Here is a 15,691-nt window from a genome sequence, read left to right as displayed (position 1 = left end):
AGCTCCACGGCAGTTTGCAATAAAGGAGTATAAGCATCCTCTGAAAAGGTGCCCATAAAGAACAGTGCTAAAAGAGCTCTTTAAAAAAGGAACATGAGTGGTATCTGTCATAAAGGCCAACTCTTGTGTCTTTTACTTAACATATTTTTCAATACCAATATTGAGGTGCAAGCTCACCATATTATATTACCTTGCCAATGAAGCAAATTACAGTGGTGCTTGACTGTCGTGGGAACAACTCGGATGTGAAGATTGGCACCAATCCACAGCATAGCATGGTCTGCTTACACTTCATCTCCAGGCCCAGCCATACCTATAGCAGCATTAAAACAAGTGAGCTTAGTGCCATAAGAGAAACAATATAGAAAGTGACACTGTGAACAAAGCAACCTTCATTAGGCATAAACAATAATAAAATGCAGACATTGTACCCATAGCTAAGTTGACTTTGAGCAACATAGCATGCACAGTAAGAAAGATCTGATGTATGAGCCATCTACTTGAAGAAGATTACTCAAAAGCCCCTTTTTGCTGCCCCCCCCCTCCCCCTCATGCACGGATGGCTGTCTGGCTGAGTAAATTAAACCTGGTTTATCCCAGGTATAGTGTAAGCAAGCGTTGTCACTTGGGGGGGGGGGGCAATCCTAATATTATTGCAGAACATGTATTCTCACAATGATGTTAATGTTTTTGTAACGCTGGCCATCCTGCAGACCCTGCAACATTATAGCATCGATAAGGCTAATCGCATTACCCATTAAGGCTAACCAATAAGTGTCCCAAGAAGCATAACTCCGGATTTCTACCGGGAAGCATTCACTACATTTTGACAAACATGCTTCTATAGCTTCAACCCTATTTTCATCAACATAGTACAAGCTTCAAGCAACTGCACAAACTTAATGCAGAAGGGTGCCATTAGGAATACCACAATGGTTTCCTATCCAATTCAGCCTTTAAAATAAACACTGGCAACTTCATTACTATGCCTAGAACAAATGAAGCTGTTCTGGAATTGAATAAGCCTTTTCCATACATGCGAAAATCACCACCACTATGACTTGCTTATGAGCATTTTGTAGACAAAAAACACCAAGCACAAGAGTTGAAGCTTGGGCAAGTCGGTAACTGTTCATTTTGGTGGTGCTCACAATGAACACATGTGAGGAATATAAGTGACAGACAGAGAGTGAAAGCGTGCTGTCCTCTATTGCTCTCTGTCTGACCGTGACTTCCTTGGTATGTGTGCACTGTGGATGCTCCATCTGCCTGTTCCTTATCTCTTTAGTATGTGTGCACAGTGAATACTATTGAAAGGAACATAGAGACGAAATAATGCTACAATGAGCAACAAACGTGCCTTCCGATGCAGCACATCCTTATGCGACACAATTTTCTGGCAACATCCTAAGCCTGCTATTGCACTGAAAATGGCTTATTTGAGCTGCTGTACAACACAAGTTCGCTTTTACAGAAGACTGATGACATTTGTTCAATTATTTCGACAAACATGTGGTTATGCAGTAATCTGAAAAAGGTGGCATCATTAAAAGTCACCTTAGTTTTGTGTAAAAAATTAAATTAGATTATGGGGTTTTACATGCCAGAACCACAGTCTGATCATGAAGCACGCCGTAGTGAGGGACTCCGGAATAATTTGGACCACCTCGGATTTTTTAACGTGCGCCTAAATCCAAGTACATAGGTGCTTTCGCATTTCACCCCCTTGGAAAGGCAGCCACCATGGCCACGATTTCATCCCGAGACCTCGTGCTTAGAAGCTCAACGCCATAGCCACTAAGCAACCATGGCAGGTATGCAAAAAAAAGAAAGCATACAGTCAACTCCACAGATCAGGCTAGATATGAATAAGCAACAGTCAACAAGCTGAACCTTTGCATTATTGCTTTGCATAATGGTTGAGGTAACAATTGCCGAAACATTCCAGATGCACTCAACACGATTTGGAGAAGACAGCATATGAGAGTTAAAAATGTTGAAAGGGAAATGTTTAGAGTAGTGCTTTAATGCTGCAATGGTTTTTGTCAGTGTGCCAGTGAGCAAGTATGACTGAGGTAGCTGCTGAAAATAATAGATCCTCGTTATGACTTTTTAGGGACTGATTTGCATGATTTGTTGCATGCCTCAGGAATTTACTTATTTATTTATAAACATACCTCATAGGCTCCACTGGGAGTATCGCGTGAGGTGGTAGGAAAAAATTTCTGAACTAAAAAGAACATTCAACAAAAGAACTCAAACAAAAGAAGAAAAAAACATACTCTCTCACAATGTGGCTGCAAATCAGGCAGCTAGCTTATAAAAACAAAGCAATTAGAAACAGTTTCATACTGATAGTGCTTTAGGAGACAGAATGTTAGATACTGAGCTTCGAACACTTTAAGCCACCTTTTGTGGCCTTTTGTTCTGAGGTCCCGTTCTCTCTAGTATTATGGGAATCAATAACCCCGCTCCCCCCCAATTTTTTTAAAAGGTAATACACAATTAGGACAACTTACGGAAATATAATTAGGAACACAGAATTTGCACATGCACGTATGTTAGAAGAGAGAGAAACGGAAGTCTACAAGAATGCGTAATAACAAAGGTAACCAAAGCCCTGCTGCTTTTGTTGGGCAAATCATAGCAAGACATGAAAGGATATGTGTGCCTCACAAGATGGTCCCTAAAAAAATTGCCACATTGCAGTCAGTAGGGAGCACATCATGCATTTCTACAATAGCCTCCAATTACATGTAACTCAGAGACTACTTAAATGAATTGATTAAACTGAAGGTAGGCCAGATTCAAAATATGCGATTCAAGTAGACCGAAACTGCAAATTATGAATATGGCATATTCATAGCAACAGTGCGGTACATTATGTCATACATGGCAACCTGTGAAGTTTATATTTTGTAAAAATTCTGCAGACAAAAATATTTTATTGGCGAGATGGCACACGTTTTTTTAAAGCTTCCTCTCAGCACCCACACTGTTGCATTGATACACACATAATTAACCACTATTTAACTTGAGATATGGCACACAAAGCAGCAGCGAACTTGAAACACCAGAGCTGACAACACTGTTTTATATCACAGAGCGCATTTTCAGTGTTCTTGCTGGTGCCGATTTAGCCTGTTTAAGGAATTTATCTGAACAAACTGGCCTAAAGCAAGTGCCACCTCTGGTATACTTGTTAGAGATCTTCACGAAAAATTCAGGAGAGTTGACAGGTATGAATTATACCAACAAAACCTACAGCTTGTGTAAGTGGCAGGGACCGTTTTGTACACACCTTGTCACAGCATGCAGATCAGATGCTTTGCCGTGCTGTTCCGGCTGCAGAAATGTCTTAGGTTCTTATGCGGTGTAGAGATGCCTCTGGTTCACGAAATCTTGACATCCCTAAACAATAATAAATGTTCAATTTACTGTAATCCCTGCTGAAACTGCAAGCTTGCGAGTTAACAAGATCATGTTACATTCTGAAAAGTCTCATACAACCAACTACCCGAAGCTGCATCTGGTTGTGCAAACATCTGATTGTTACATCACGGGCGGTTATTTAACATGAAATGAAACTGCAGCAAACATAAATCTACTATCAAAAGCTTCACACAAACGCACATCTGTAGTAAGTGAAATGTGAATTGTACTACGAAGAAAATTCCTTAGCACATGAAGTGTTGCAAAATCGAATTTCTTTATGCGGTGGAACAAAGCATTGTCTCGAAGGACAATGCACTGGAAATTACAAGAACAAACGCCCTATTTTTCAGCAGAAAAAAAAATTCGATGAAAAAAAACACTGCTGTTGTAATCTCCAGTTTCTGTGAAATAATCAAACATTTACAAACACACGCAAACACACAGGACACCCAACACAAGAAATACAGCCTGTCTGGCGACACTATATGTAGGAGAATTCGCATACAAGCTAAAATCTGGCCATGCGTCAGACACAACAATCTAGTACCATCTCGCGCAGCCGTTAGCTGACGTACAGCCTCCCGCATTGTTAACTATATCGCACCAGCATACTATGAAATGGGCGTGCGTCGACCTGAGAAGAGCAGCTTAGCAGATGACGCTTGGGCTGGAGAGTTCTTTATGCGCGTCTGCTTACTTTTGTCGGTCTCGCTAAGTATCGCCGTCGAAGGCGCTAAAATGACCCATGATCGACGCTCGCGCAATATAGTTACAAATGCGGAAGGCTGTACTTCTAGAAATACCTATACAGAAATTATGTACACTAGCAATAACTTTCCTGGTTGAATTCTTTCTTTACCATTCAGGTCAAACAATCACCGGGGCTAGTATACGTTATAGCAGAAAGCAAATACATGATAACGCTCCTGGCAACGTCCAATAAGTTTCAGGAGATTTTTCGTGAAACTGTTCGCTAAATGTGCACTGCGACATGAACAACAAACATTCGAAAAAACACATTTATCATTGTGGTCGCTTTAATATCATCTCGTGATCCGTATAACAATTCACACTTCACGAACCACTGACTACAAAACTGCGCACATGCGCCGGACTTACCTTTCTAGGCGTAGTCGGCAAACGCTCCTTCATGTCAGGTCCCGGCGTCGACTGCACGACGATCCTTCCGACATAAACACTGTTGAATTGCGGATGAACTACAGCACGTAATACCTCAACAAATTCTTCCGTGCACTGTGATCCGATGCGATATTATCAGAGGCTTTTCCATGAGCCGGGAACAAAGAAAGCGCGAGCGGGCCATAGGTACGATAATCGACATCGGCGAACCACACGAAAGATACTGCGAGCTACGTTATGCGGTCCCAGGGGCTAAGTGATCATCAAAGCACACACAGGGCACGACATTCTCTCTCGGCAAAGCGTACACACGGCTAAACATCCACATCGACCTGCCTCAATGCAGCGCGCACGCACAGCAACAGGGAGCAACAGCAGAAGATGGGAAAATAATATCTGCAATTTTACCGGTCATGCCCCTGGGGCAGTGGCAGCGCCTCCTGGGTGCACCGAAAGCGACCATGCTTTGGTGCTTTCGCCCACTTTCGGCCCTTTGGTGACCGCATGTATCGTGACGGCGTTGTATGTGGTAGTTTGTATGGGTGTTCTGTGGCAGTATTTCGATATTATGCGTCTTATACGGCGTGTTCCAGCCATGTTCCTTTCAACAGCGAGGACAGCAATCTGCGGAGCAGACGTATCGATCTGTCAGGACCGGGAAATCGGCTTGATTTGCGGCTGTGTTTGGTTTGCGAATGTTCCAAGGCTTTTCTGCGCACTATCAATGATACATTTGGAGTGGTGTCATCGACACAGTTTGTTTCGGTTTTTTTTTGTGTACATTACCACTGGGCTGTGTGGCCTAGTGGTCACGACATTTGCCTTGAGATCTAGGGTACGCGGGTTCGAATCCCGTTTCGGCTAATTTTTTTATTGATATTACCATTTTCTTTTTTTCCCCTCTCTGACGGCGCCGTCGCTTGTGCCCTGGTGCCGGGCGCCGACGCGAAGCGGCTGTCGTTGGGGTGATGCAGAGCGCTCGCGTGTGTGTGCCAATTTCAAATCGAATTTTACCGTAAATCTGTTCAAGCATTAAATTGCATGGTATGACTTCATCCAGTACGACAACTACAAAGGTCCCGTTCTAACCAGTTTTTGTGCCGAGTAGGCCCCTGTGTAGACCTTTTTGGTGCCAGTGGGACCAGTATGAGCCAGTTTAACTGGTTTAACTACCAAACGGGTCCCCTGTTTAGACCCATTTCTGTGTCGGAGATTCCTGTTTAAACCTGTCTGTGGGCCAAATAGGCCCCTGTTTGGTGCCAGTGCCCGGTATGAACCAGTTTGTTCGCTAAACGGGGCCCCTGTTTAGACCGATTTGTGCGTGGGGGGTCCTGTTTAAACCTATTTGCAAGCCAAACAGGACCCCGTTCAGACCCGTTTGTGTGTAAATGGGTCCTGTTTACACCTGTTTGTTGCCAAACAGGTCCCTGTTAAAACCCGTTTAAACCTGTATAACCCTGTTTGAATTTAAATAGGATTTTTTAGTAGGGATGCCTCTATGACTGCTGCTATCTCTACTGAATCAAATGTTTTTTTTTCATAATCTATGAAAGCCATATAGAGAAGCTGATTGTACTCCGCAGATTTCCCTATTACCTGATTTATGACATGGATATGATCCATCATAGAATATCCCTTCCTGAAGCCAGCCTGTTCTCTTGGTTGGCTGAAGTCAAGTGTTTCCCTGACTCTATTGGAAGTCATCTTGGTGAATACTTTATACAATACTGAAAGCAGGCTAATGAGTCTATTATTCTTCAATTCTTTAACGTCTCCCTTCTTATGGGTGAGTATAATGTTGGCGTTCTTCCAGCTTTCTGGTACACTTGAAGTCGTCAGGCATTGCTTATAAAGGGCCGCAAGCTTTTCAAGCATGATATCTCCTCCATCTTTGAATAAATCGACTGTTATTCCATCTTCTCCAGCAGCTTTTCCCCTGGTCATGTCTTTTCAGGCCCTTCTAACTTCATTGCTAGTTATAGAAGGAGCCTATGTATCCTGTTCATCACTACTTCGAATGAAAGTAGCTTGGCTGTTTTAGGCACTGTACAGGTCAGTATACAATTATTCCGCTGCGTTTACTATGTCATCGAAACTGCTCATGATATTAGCCTGCTTATCTTTCAGTGGATACATCTTGCCTTGTCTTATGCAAAGTTTTCTTCTCACTGATTTCATGCTGCTTCCTCAATCTTTTCCACGTTATAATTTCGAATATCCCTTACTCTCTTCGTGTTCATCAGTTTCAACAGTTCGGTGAATTCTATCTAATCTCTTGAGTTTAACGCTTTCATATTTTGCCCCTTCTTTATTAGGTCCTTTATTACTTGGGTGAGCTTTCCTTCTGGTTGCCTAGGTTCCTTTCCTCCCACCTCAATTGCTGCTTCTGAGATCAGCCTAGTCACGGTTTCATTCATTACCTCTATGTTGTCTTCATCTTCCTGTTCTAAAACAGCATATTTGTTTGCAAGCACCAGCCTGAATTGGTCTGCTTTTACCCTTAGTGCGTCTAGGTTGGCCTGTTTCCTCTTTGATGTTACACTATGATGTAGTCCAGGCTTAACGATAAAAACTGCATAGGAAATGACGCGGTAACGCACTCGGCTCTTATCAACCGGAAGTTGAAAAACACAGCACCGCTTAAAGGAGGCAGGATATAGCGATGGCTGCACGATGTAAATGTTGAGGGAACGCAGCGGCTTAAAGGGAGGATATTGTATAACCACTCGTACACGTGTTATTATAGCACACTGAAACAAAATTCTTGCGAGAAAGCATTCCCCCTTTAAGTTTCCTGCTCCAGCAAAATGAGGCCGATGCAACCGCATACTGAACGTGTAGCTGAGCAAACCCAATAGGTCAGTCACCTCACCTGAGCAGCAAGTCGAAGCCGTTTGGGTGCACATCCGTGATGATCACCTCGCATTTCTCAGCCAGATCTCCGAAGAACATCGCATGGAACACCTCGTTCCTCATGGCAAGGAACAGCTTGTGCACACGAAATCTCCGCTCGGGGATGTCAGGATGGTCCTCCAGCTTCACCCGGAACTCGAAATCTGTGAACTCACCGCTGTCCAGAAAATTCTCGATGCTGAACTGCGTTCGCAATGAAGTTGGGAGGTGTGAGAGTTAGCAACATTTTGCAATGGGTTCAACAAAGCACAGATCGCAGAATAAGTGGCTTGTCTGAATGGGAGGTATCTATCGTCGTATTTCACTCGCTTCGAGAAATCGTGCTCGTTCAGTCATTTGCTGACGTGATCAGCCTTGCATGAAATGAATGCAATGTACCGCGTTAAACCCAGTTGTTACTTGCATGACACACGCGCAAGTCGTTTATTTTTTCGCAGCTGATGGTATGTCACTAGCCTTCTAGAAACTGCTCTTCGAGTCAGAGACTGCAGGGGTGGGTGCACTGCAACTGCAGTGGCCAAGATATCATCACCAGCCTAAATTTATGTCCACAGCCGGACGAAGGCCTCTCTCTGCGATATCCAATTACCCCTGTCTTGCGCTAGCTGATTCAGACTTGCGCCTGCAAATTTCCTCATTTCATCACCCCACCTAGTTTTCTGCCGTCCTCGACTGCGCTTTCCTTGTCTTGGTACCCATTCTGTAACTCTAATGGTCCATCCAACCTACGCAATACATGGCCTGCCCAGCTCCATTTTTTATCTTAATGTCAATTAGAATATCGGCTATCGCCCGTTTGCTCCCTCATTCACACCGCTCTCTTCCTCGCTTAACGTTAGGTCTAACATTTTTCGTACTACGTACAATTATATTGTTACGCAAAGAGTAACATATAATTGACACGCAAAGCGCATTTCTACCGGCTAGGGCCGTAATGTTGTCTCCCTAGCCGTAATGTTCCACACGATACCATCGTCGCCTCGCGCCGTACGCTGTATGTGCGAGTGAAAGATTGCGAGGGTCAGCCGACAATCGCGGCGCAATCTCGCGCGGGCGAGGGAGAAAGGGCGATAGCGCGCAGTCTTCTGTGGCGCGTCAGGCACGCGAGGGGGGGGGGGGGTTCTACTGCGGCGGCTGCTGCTTAGGGCGCGGCCGCACGGCGCCGTATCTTCACAGAGATCTACTAAGTTGATAAAGTGCGCGCCCGCGGGCCTCATCTTCAGAGATCTGCGATTTAAAGAGCCGTGCTTCCTGACTGCCGCGTTTTGACAGTGAGTTTCCGCGGTCATCGCGCGACATGTGTTCATGTTTACCTGTGCGCGCGTAAAACCGTGCTTTTATTGCGATAGCAATTATATGAACACTTCAAGCGGATTTCTGCCGTCGGCGTCGCCGTGAGGTTCCGTATAATGTCCAAGGGCAATCAAATCGTCGCCGCGCACCGTATGCGCGAGTGAAAGCGCGCGGGGGACGCGCGCTATCACGGAGAGCGAACACACGGCGGCAAGCAAAGGCGACTTCCATCGCGCGAAAGGCCATGGGGGTATGGGAGGGAGGGACGCGGGGCGACGCTGTGCTGCGGCACCAAATGCGTATCTTGCAACCGGCGGCGAGGGGTACGGGCCACTTAATCTCCAGCGCGAAAGGAGGAAAGCGGGAAGGCAGCGTGGGAGGGAGGGGGGCAGCTTCTACTCTGCCAACAACTGCACTTGTACTTTGCCCGGCTGCAACGGTCGCCCGCACCGTCTCTTAAAAGCGATCTCCACACGGCTCTGACCTTTGTATGCGCTGTGCATTCGTCGCTCAGTTTCCGTTGAAGTGATAGACCGCACGAACCTTCGCTCGCTGCTGCGGCTGCGCTTGCTGCCAGCGTTTTGACAGTGGTTGTCTGCGGTCATTGAGTGTGATCTCTTCATGTTTGCTTGTGCGCGCTGACACCACGCTTGTTAATTCAGTTAGTAAGCGAATGTGTCCAAGTTTCTACGGCCGATAAAACAAATATTCTTACTTCGTATAGCTGTCTACTAGTTTGCTATCGCAATCGATACTTCCCCTTTCGGTTGGAACTGCGACTTTTTATGTTACTACGACACCCATATCCAAGTATGTCTTCAGCGCTACGCTTCCAGCTTTTTCACGAGCCTTCGTCGTGCTTTATGAGGGTTACTGAGCATTCCTTACGTCATCTGTAATTGTGTCACTTTAACTCCACAATTGCCATAATTTGCTAGGCACTTCGTTGTTGTCGCGGTACTGTTGCTTGCTAACTGGGCGCAGTCACCGATTGCGGGCACAAAGAATTGCTTCCTGGGCGCAATCGGTGACTGCGTACAGTCTCGTGATAGAACGAGAGCACCCCTCTGAATGTGTAAATATGCGTTGCCGACGAGTTAAGTGCATCGATTAAGCGCGAATTTTATATAAAGCACCTGAATCATAGCGACTAACATTCTCGATCGACTGAAGTACTGAAGCAGTATGAGTTAACGGCTGTTGCGAGAACGTAAAAGCAACGTGCAATCTGGCATATCTTCATCAATGAATGCTTACGTGCCGTGATTTAGTATTCATTCTCACCCAAACGTCATATATGCATCATCGACCATCACTAACACTTCGTTTTCTCTGTCGAAAGCACTGTGTCACAGAAGAATAATTATCCGAGAAAGCGAAAAGCAAGGCACTTCTGTTTTGACTCTGCGCGTCGTATGCTATCGAGAAGAGAACAGGAGGCACGCAATCAGAGGCAACGGCACGTGTTCAAAGGCTGACTCCCAACAGTTGAAGCGAAAGCTATGGGTAGCATCAGCCGACCGGAACATGCACTCAGAAGAAGCGTTCCATTTCCCGCCGCTGATCACCCTCTGAGCGACGCATAGTGAGTAAAGCCTTCACAGATGGCTCAGTGGAGCACAGTGGAAGAGCCGACCTCTCGGCCCATCAAACATGCAGCCAGTTCTTCACTGATTCGCTGACACGTGCTATTCGCTGCGCTCCACTGAGTTCGCGAGACACTGCATAGTCCAACCTGAAGATCCACTGCAGTTACAGGATCAGTTTGCGTCCGCCTTAATATCAGCCAACAATGTTTTTAAAAGCCTAAGGATCGTAAGCGTTATTTGCTAAAAACAAAGTCACAAAAACAATGAAGGCAGACAGTCTTTAGCATGGTGGAACTCACGGCATGTTGGATTTCCAAATCCTTCGCCTCTGGAAGTCTGGCGCGACAGCTATTGCAGTCTGGAAATCAAAAGAAAACCACATTACAGCACATGCCGCGTGCAGGAATTAGCGGGAAGACGGCGTTCCATTATATGTACTGTAAGATATCTACTGTAAGATAAAAAGAAGGCAGCAAGGTGACACAATAGCTGCGGTGAATGTCGAGAAAGAATTAAAAAATGTACGAAAATGAAATAGCGAAGCCAAAGCGCGCACATACGGACACTAATCTGCATAGCATTTTTTTAAATCTTGCTCCAAAAGACAGAAAACACAGAAATACAATTGTTTGTGCTCACTCAATAAACCTCATGTGTATAATGACCTTGTTATTGCCTAAAACCATTTTTACTGAGTGAGTTCCCTTGTTTAGAGTATTGCAGTACACTGCTTTTTTTTCCCGTGTCATACAATTACTTCTGCAGTCACGTGATTACATTGGTCAGTAAGCTACTTTATGGCTCGACTCATTCAGACTCAGACCGACCCATGTGTCACAGTCTCAGTATCAGCGAGCACAAAGCAAAAGAAAAATATTTTTGAGTCAGTCTAAGCGATTTCCGTTCATTTTGCCGACCTGTGCGCTATTCGACTGTGATAAAAGTTTCCGACACAATCACACAATCATTCAACATGTACTCAGACTTTAGTTCATTTACCTATATATATATATATATATATATATATATATATATATATATATACGAAGCATTAAAGGTAGTATGTATATAGGTGTATATATTGTTGCGGCTCAGGGTAGCGTTTAGGCCAGGAATCCTCCCGACACAGTATGGGTAGTACGTCCAGGGTTAGGAGCGAAAGAATGAAATCATGAGCCATTCCACCCTGTGAAGTCGGATGACCAGCGAAGTTGGTCATCCACCCGACACATAAGTGGCGCAGAAATCACCGTGCTGTGCGCCTTGCAACGTTGGTCATCTTGCATGGCGTCCCGCATGCGCTTGGCGTTTTGTGCACGATCTTCATTGGTGGTGTTTGTCGCCCACCGGCGACGATTGCATTCTCGTCTCTGTTCCTGTCGTCGCTCTTCGTTGGCGCGTTGCTCCTCGGGAGTCCGGACTATACGCGGCCTCCCCATTACGAAGAAAGACGAGAAGTGAAATTCAATACGCAGAACGGCAACTTGACGTTCTCGTTTTTTTATAAGCAAAGCTTTATGTCTAGGCGGAATCGTATATCGCTAGGCGAAATCACCCGTGTACAGCAAACTATCGCTATCAGCATTGGCTCCAGCGCCGTCGTCTTTTTCCGCAACTGGCTCTTTGGCGCCCCACGGGTTGTGCTCGTGCTCGGCACGCGCTCGTGGTCCCACGTTCGTCGTCATCGTCTTCTTCCACAGCTGGCTGAGTTGCCGCTCATCATTCCAGCGTAGAATTTCGCTTCTTATACAGAATCAGGTGGTCGTTGTCACCTTGAGGGAGGCTTCTTTGCTGACCCGTCAACATTCGGCGCCAGGGCTGCATCAACGACTGGGCGGGCGCTGATGAAGGAGGCCGCCTCGTGGGAAGCACTTAATACCCTTTGCCGTTTTAGTCGTAACAATGAGGTATACGTATATGTACAGGGCATTTTATATACAGGGCGTCCCAACTAACATGCACCAAGATTTAAAATATGCAAATGCGATGTAGCTGGACAGAACCACAGTAATGTTATTTGCCGTCTCTTGGAGCTACTCAGATTATTTTTACTGTCATAGCAATTATATGGTCACTCAAAATGGATTTCTACCGTCGACGTCGTCGTCGCCGTGAGGTTCCGTATTAAGTCCAAGGGCGATAAAATTGTCGCCGCGGCCGTATGCTGTAGTGAAAGCGCGCGAGGGACGTGTGCTTTCACGGAGAGCGAACGCACGGCGGAGCAAACGCGACGTCTTCATTTATGCGAAAGGGCGTGGGGGGGATGGAAGAGAGGGAGGGGAGGCGATGCAAGGTAAATATAAATGGTAGCGAAGCTTCCATAGAAGCCCATACGTTCAAAACATGGCGGTTCATCGGGGGTTCATGGGGCTTAGCGCCATCTGTGTGAGGAGGAAACACTTCCGGCGGAAGAAATAATGTGACGTCATATCCGTTAAAAACAGTGCTGACGTCATTCGGTTCGATAAGGCACGAAATTTATTTTCCGATGCCTGCCATTACAGCTGTATATTTATATGCCCCGCCATTGACTTGGTGGGCGTGTCAAGCTTTCACCGCGGAAAGCGATGCAGGAAAAGGTCAGCCGTACGGGTGTCGAAATCGCATCCCTGCACAGAATACACTTTCTTTGGAGGCCCACGAACGCTTTGGGCGTATTGTGCTCGTCCTTTCGTCGGACGCCATGCCCGCCGGCCAGCGCTGTCGCACGAAAACAACTAAAGTAAACAATTATCTGGCGGTCGCCACTCACTACAATTGACTAAACAGGTTAAGAAACAATGAAACTACCCGCGTCACTACATTCAGACAAACGTCGACAAGCAAACCAACACGACATGTGAGGGGGGCGTATTGTAACAGGTGAACTTTGCGAGCGCGCCTTTCTGCACACTTCAAGAGCTGCATTGCATTGCAAGTGACATAGCAGCGTCAACGCCCGCCGCTATCAGTGGGCGCTGAAAAAAAGGTATTTATAGATACTGATCAAGTAAAATAGAGTTGTTCTTTTCTCGCCATCCGTATATAAAATTGATTAGAAATTTTATTTTCGTTGAATGAATATAATGTCTCCCGCTTTAATTTAAAAAAAAACGCTTTTTTCTTTCCCAACGTTTGTTCCCTCCAAACATAGTGGCGCTTCAATCGCTGCTCCCATAACCACCCTTGCTGATGTCGGTGACAATTCGTTCTGAACCGCTTTTCGCCCGAAGCTTCGCGACCTATCGGATCGACCTTGGGCGATGTTTAGCCGCGGTACTAAACGCGTATCTTGCAACCGGGCGCAAGGGGAACTGGAATCTCGTAGGCGAAAGGAGGAAAGCGGGCAGGCAGCGCAGGACGGAGGGGGTGCGGCTTCTGCTCTGCGAGAAACCGCGTACGTGTACTTTGCGCGGGTGCGGGCGGTCGCGCGCACCGTATCGTGAAACCGATCCGCAACACGGCTCCTACCTTTGTGTGCGCTGTGCTTTCACCGCTCAGGTTCCGTTGAAGTGACAGACCGCACGAGCCTTCGCTTCCTGCTGCTGGCGCGCTTGCTCACTCCAGCGTTTTGACAGCGGTTGTGTGCGGTCATCGAGTGTGATCTATTCAGTGGCGTAGCCAGGGGGGTTGGGGGGGTTCAAACCTCCCCCGAAATTTTTTTCACCCCCCCCCCACTAACCCACCCTTTTTTCTCGTCGCTTCGCGCTGACATATTTCAAGAAACCGGTGCTACTTTCACACTTTCATTCCTGGGCGCTTCCGTTTGGGTTGGTAATTTACAGCGAATCATGTCTGCATATGGAAAAAAACTGTCACGGTGTTTGTCAAGGCCTTGACACTCTGTGAGGTTTTGGGCGCGAATGTGGCGTCCGCATTCTGAAACAACAAATCCGCAACAAATGCGCAACAAATGAAGCAACAAATGCGGCAGCCGCATTTTAGATGAAGGCGAAAATGCTCGAGGCCGTTTACTTAGATTTAGGTGCACGTTAAAGACCCCAGGTGGTCGAAATTTCCGGTATACATTTCCGCCGCTTCCCTTCAGGTGCCGGTTAGGCCGCGTTCGCGTAGGAACTTGGTCTCGAAGCTGTCGGAAGCGGCAAAATCTTGCAAAAATCCGCCCGCCTAGGCGGCAAAGCAGGCAGAAAAACAGGCGGCGAGCCAAATTGGTCTCGGACCGATTTTTTCGCCATGGCGAAGCGGAAACGCGGCGGAAAGTCGTTCTGCTCGACCGGAAGCTACACTAGCATATAAACTTCCTGTCGTAACATTGAACATGGCACCAAAAGTGTAGGCTGTAATGCTGATCGACGCGATCAAGAACCACCCCTTCCTCTACGACAAGAGTGGCACTCAAACGTACTGTCAGCAATACTCGCGATAGTATTCAACGTCGCGCGACAGGAGTTGCGGCAACGAAGCCTTGGCGTGACCCAACTTCTTACACTTTTGCAAAGCCAGGCGAACCCACCAGTGCCGTTTCCGAGGTTTTCTTGTCTTCCGTTTATTCATTGTCGATTTCTAGAAAACAAGTAGGTAGAAGTATAAAAGCCATTTCTTCTTCCACTTCCATGGAAGACAATAGTTAGGCAGATTCCTCGTTGGCGCTCCATAATTCTCCTCGCACGTGCACGGTATGTTGCAGAAGTCGCAGGGTGCTTTTCTCGTCGCGACGATAGATTGGGAGCGTAGGTCTCACGTAGGACGCGCAGGCTTCGGCGAGCCTCAACACAAGGGCCAGCCCGGGTTTTAGCTTTGGTGTTCCCGTTGCCGCTTTCGTCTCCTGGAGGCGCCGAAAATAATACGAAATGATGAAATGTTATTACAACTTGTAAATAAAAGCTATTAAAGAAATATAATCACGCCTATAGGCAGCAACCTGTGACACAGCGCTACCGCGCCCGTGTGAGAATTACAGAACGCCAACGAGGAACTTACCGAAGGTCGCAGATGACACGCGAAATTGCGCAAGATGATCACTTTTGATGACGGGTGGGTCAGTGAATGAACATACCGCTCGAAATAATGCGATAATGAGCGCCACCACGCCGACAAACGTACGCAGACTAGATGGATGTGGACGAAAGCGGCAGCGCGGCCGCGGTGGTAGCAAAACAAATGTGAACTTGGACATGCGCGGAAAAGATTTTCCGGCCGCTTTGGCCTCTCCACCCGCTTGCCGCTTCCCAAATGTCAACGTAGCCATAGTCTGCAGCGCAAAACGTCTCTCGTTTGCGATTGCGCCCCTACGGAAGGCTGGTAGCTACTGTTGTGTTGCTGAATCCCAAACCAGCAATTACGAAAGGCTGGTAGTTGCTGTTGTGTTGTGGAATCCCAAA

The 15,691-nt window shown here is 46.5% G+C and overlaps 1 protein-coding gene across 1 annotated transcript in view; it reads right to left on the bottom strand.

Annotated features, from left to right (window-relative positions):
- Positions 1–15,691, bottom strand: part of LOC119459151 (BTB/POZ domain-containing protein 6-like) — a 34,713-nt gene that overhangs the window by 10,870 nt on the left and 8,152 nt on the right. The window contains exons 2-3 of the mRNA XM_049671184.1: positions 10,670–10,728; positions 7,448–7,671 (exon numbers count right to left, since the gene is read on the bottom strand). Of these exons, the coding sequence (XP_049527141.1) occupies positions 7,448–7,671; positions 10,670–10,728 (283 nt within the window). The remainder of the gene's footprint in view (positions 1–7,447; positions 7,672–10,669; positions 10,729–15,691) is intronic.

This window comes from Dermacentor silvarum, chromosome 7 (assembly GCF_013339745.2).
Source record: "Dermacentor silvarum isolate Dsil-2018 chromosome 7, BIME_Dsil_1.4, whole genome shotgun sequence".
Classification (NCBI taxonomy): Eukaryota; Metazoa; Arthropoda; class Arachnida; order Ixodida; family Ixodidae; genus Dermacentor; species Dermacentor silvarum.
The sequence above is the reverse complement of the archived record's forward strand: the minus strand, read 5'-3'. Positions and strand labels throughout refer to the sequence as shown.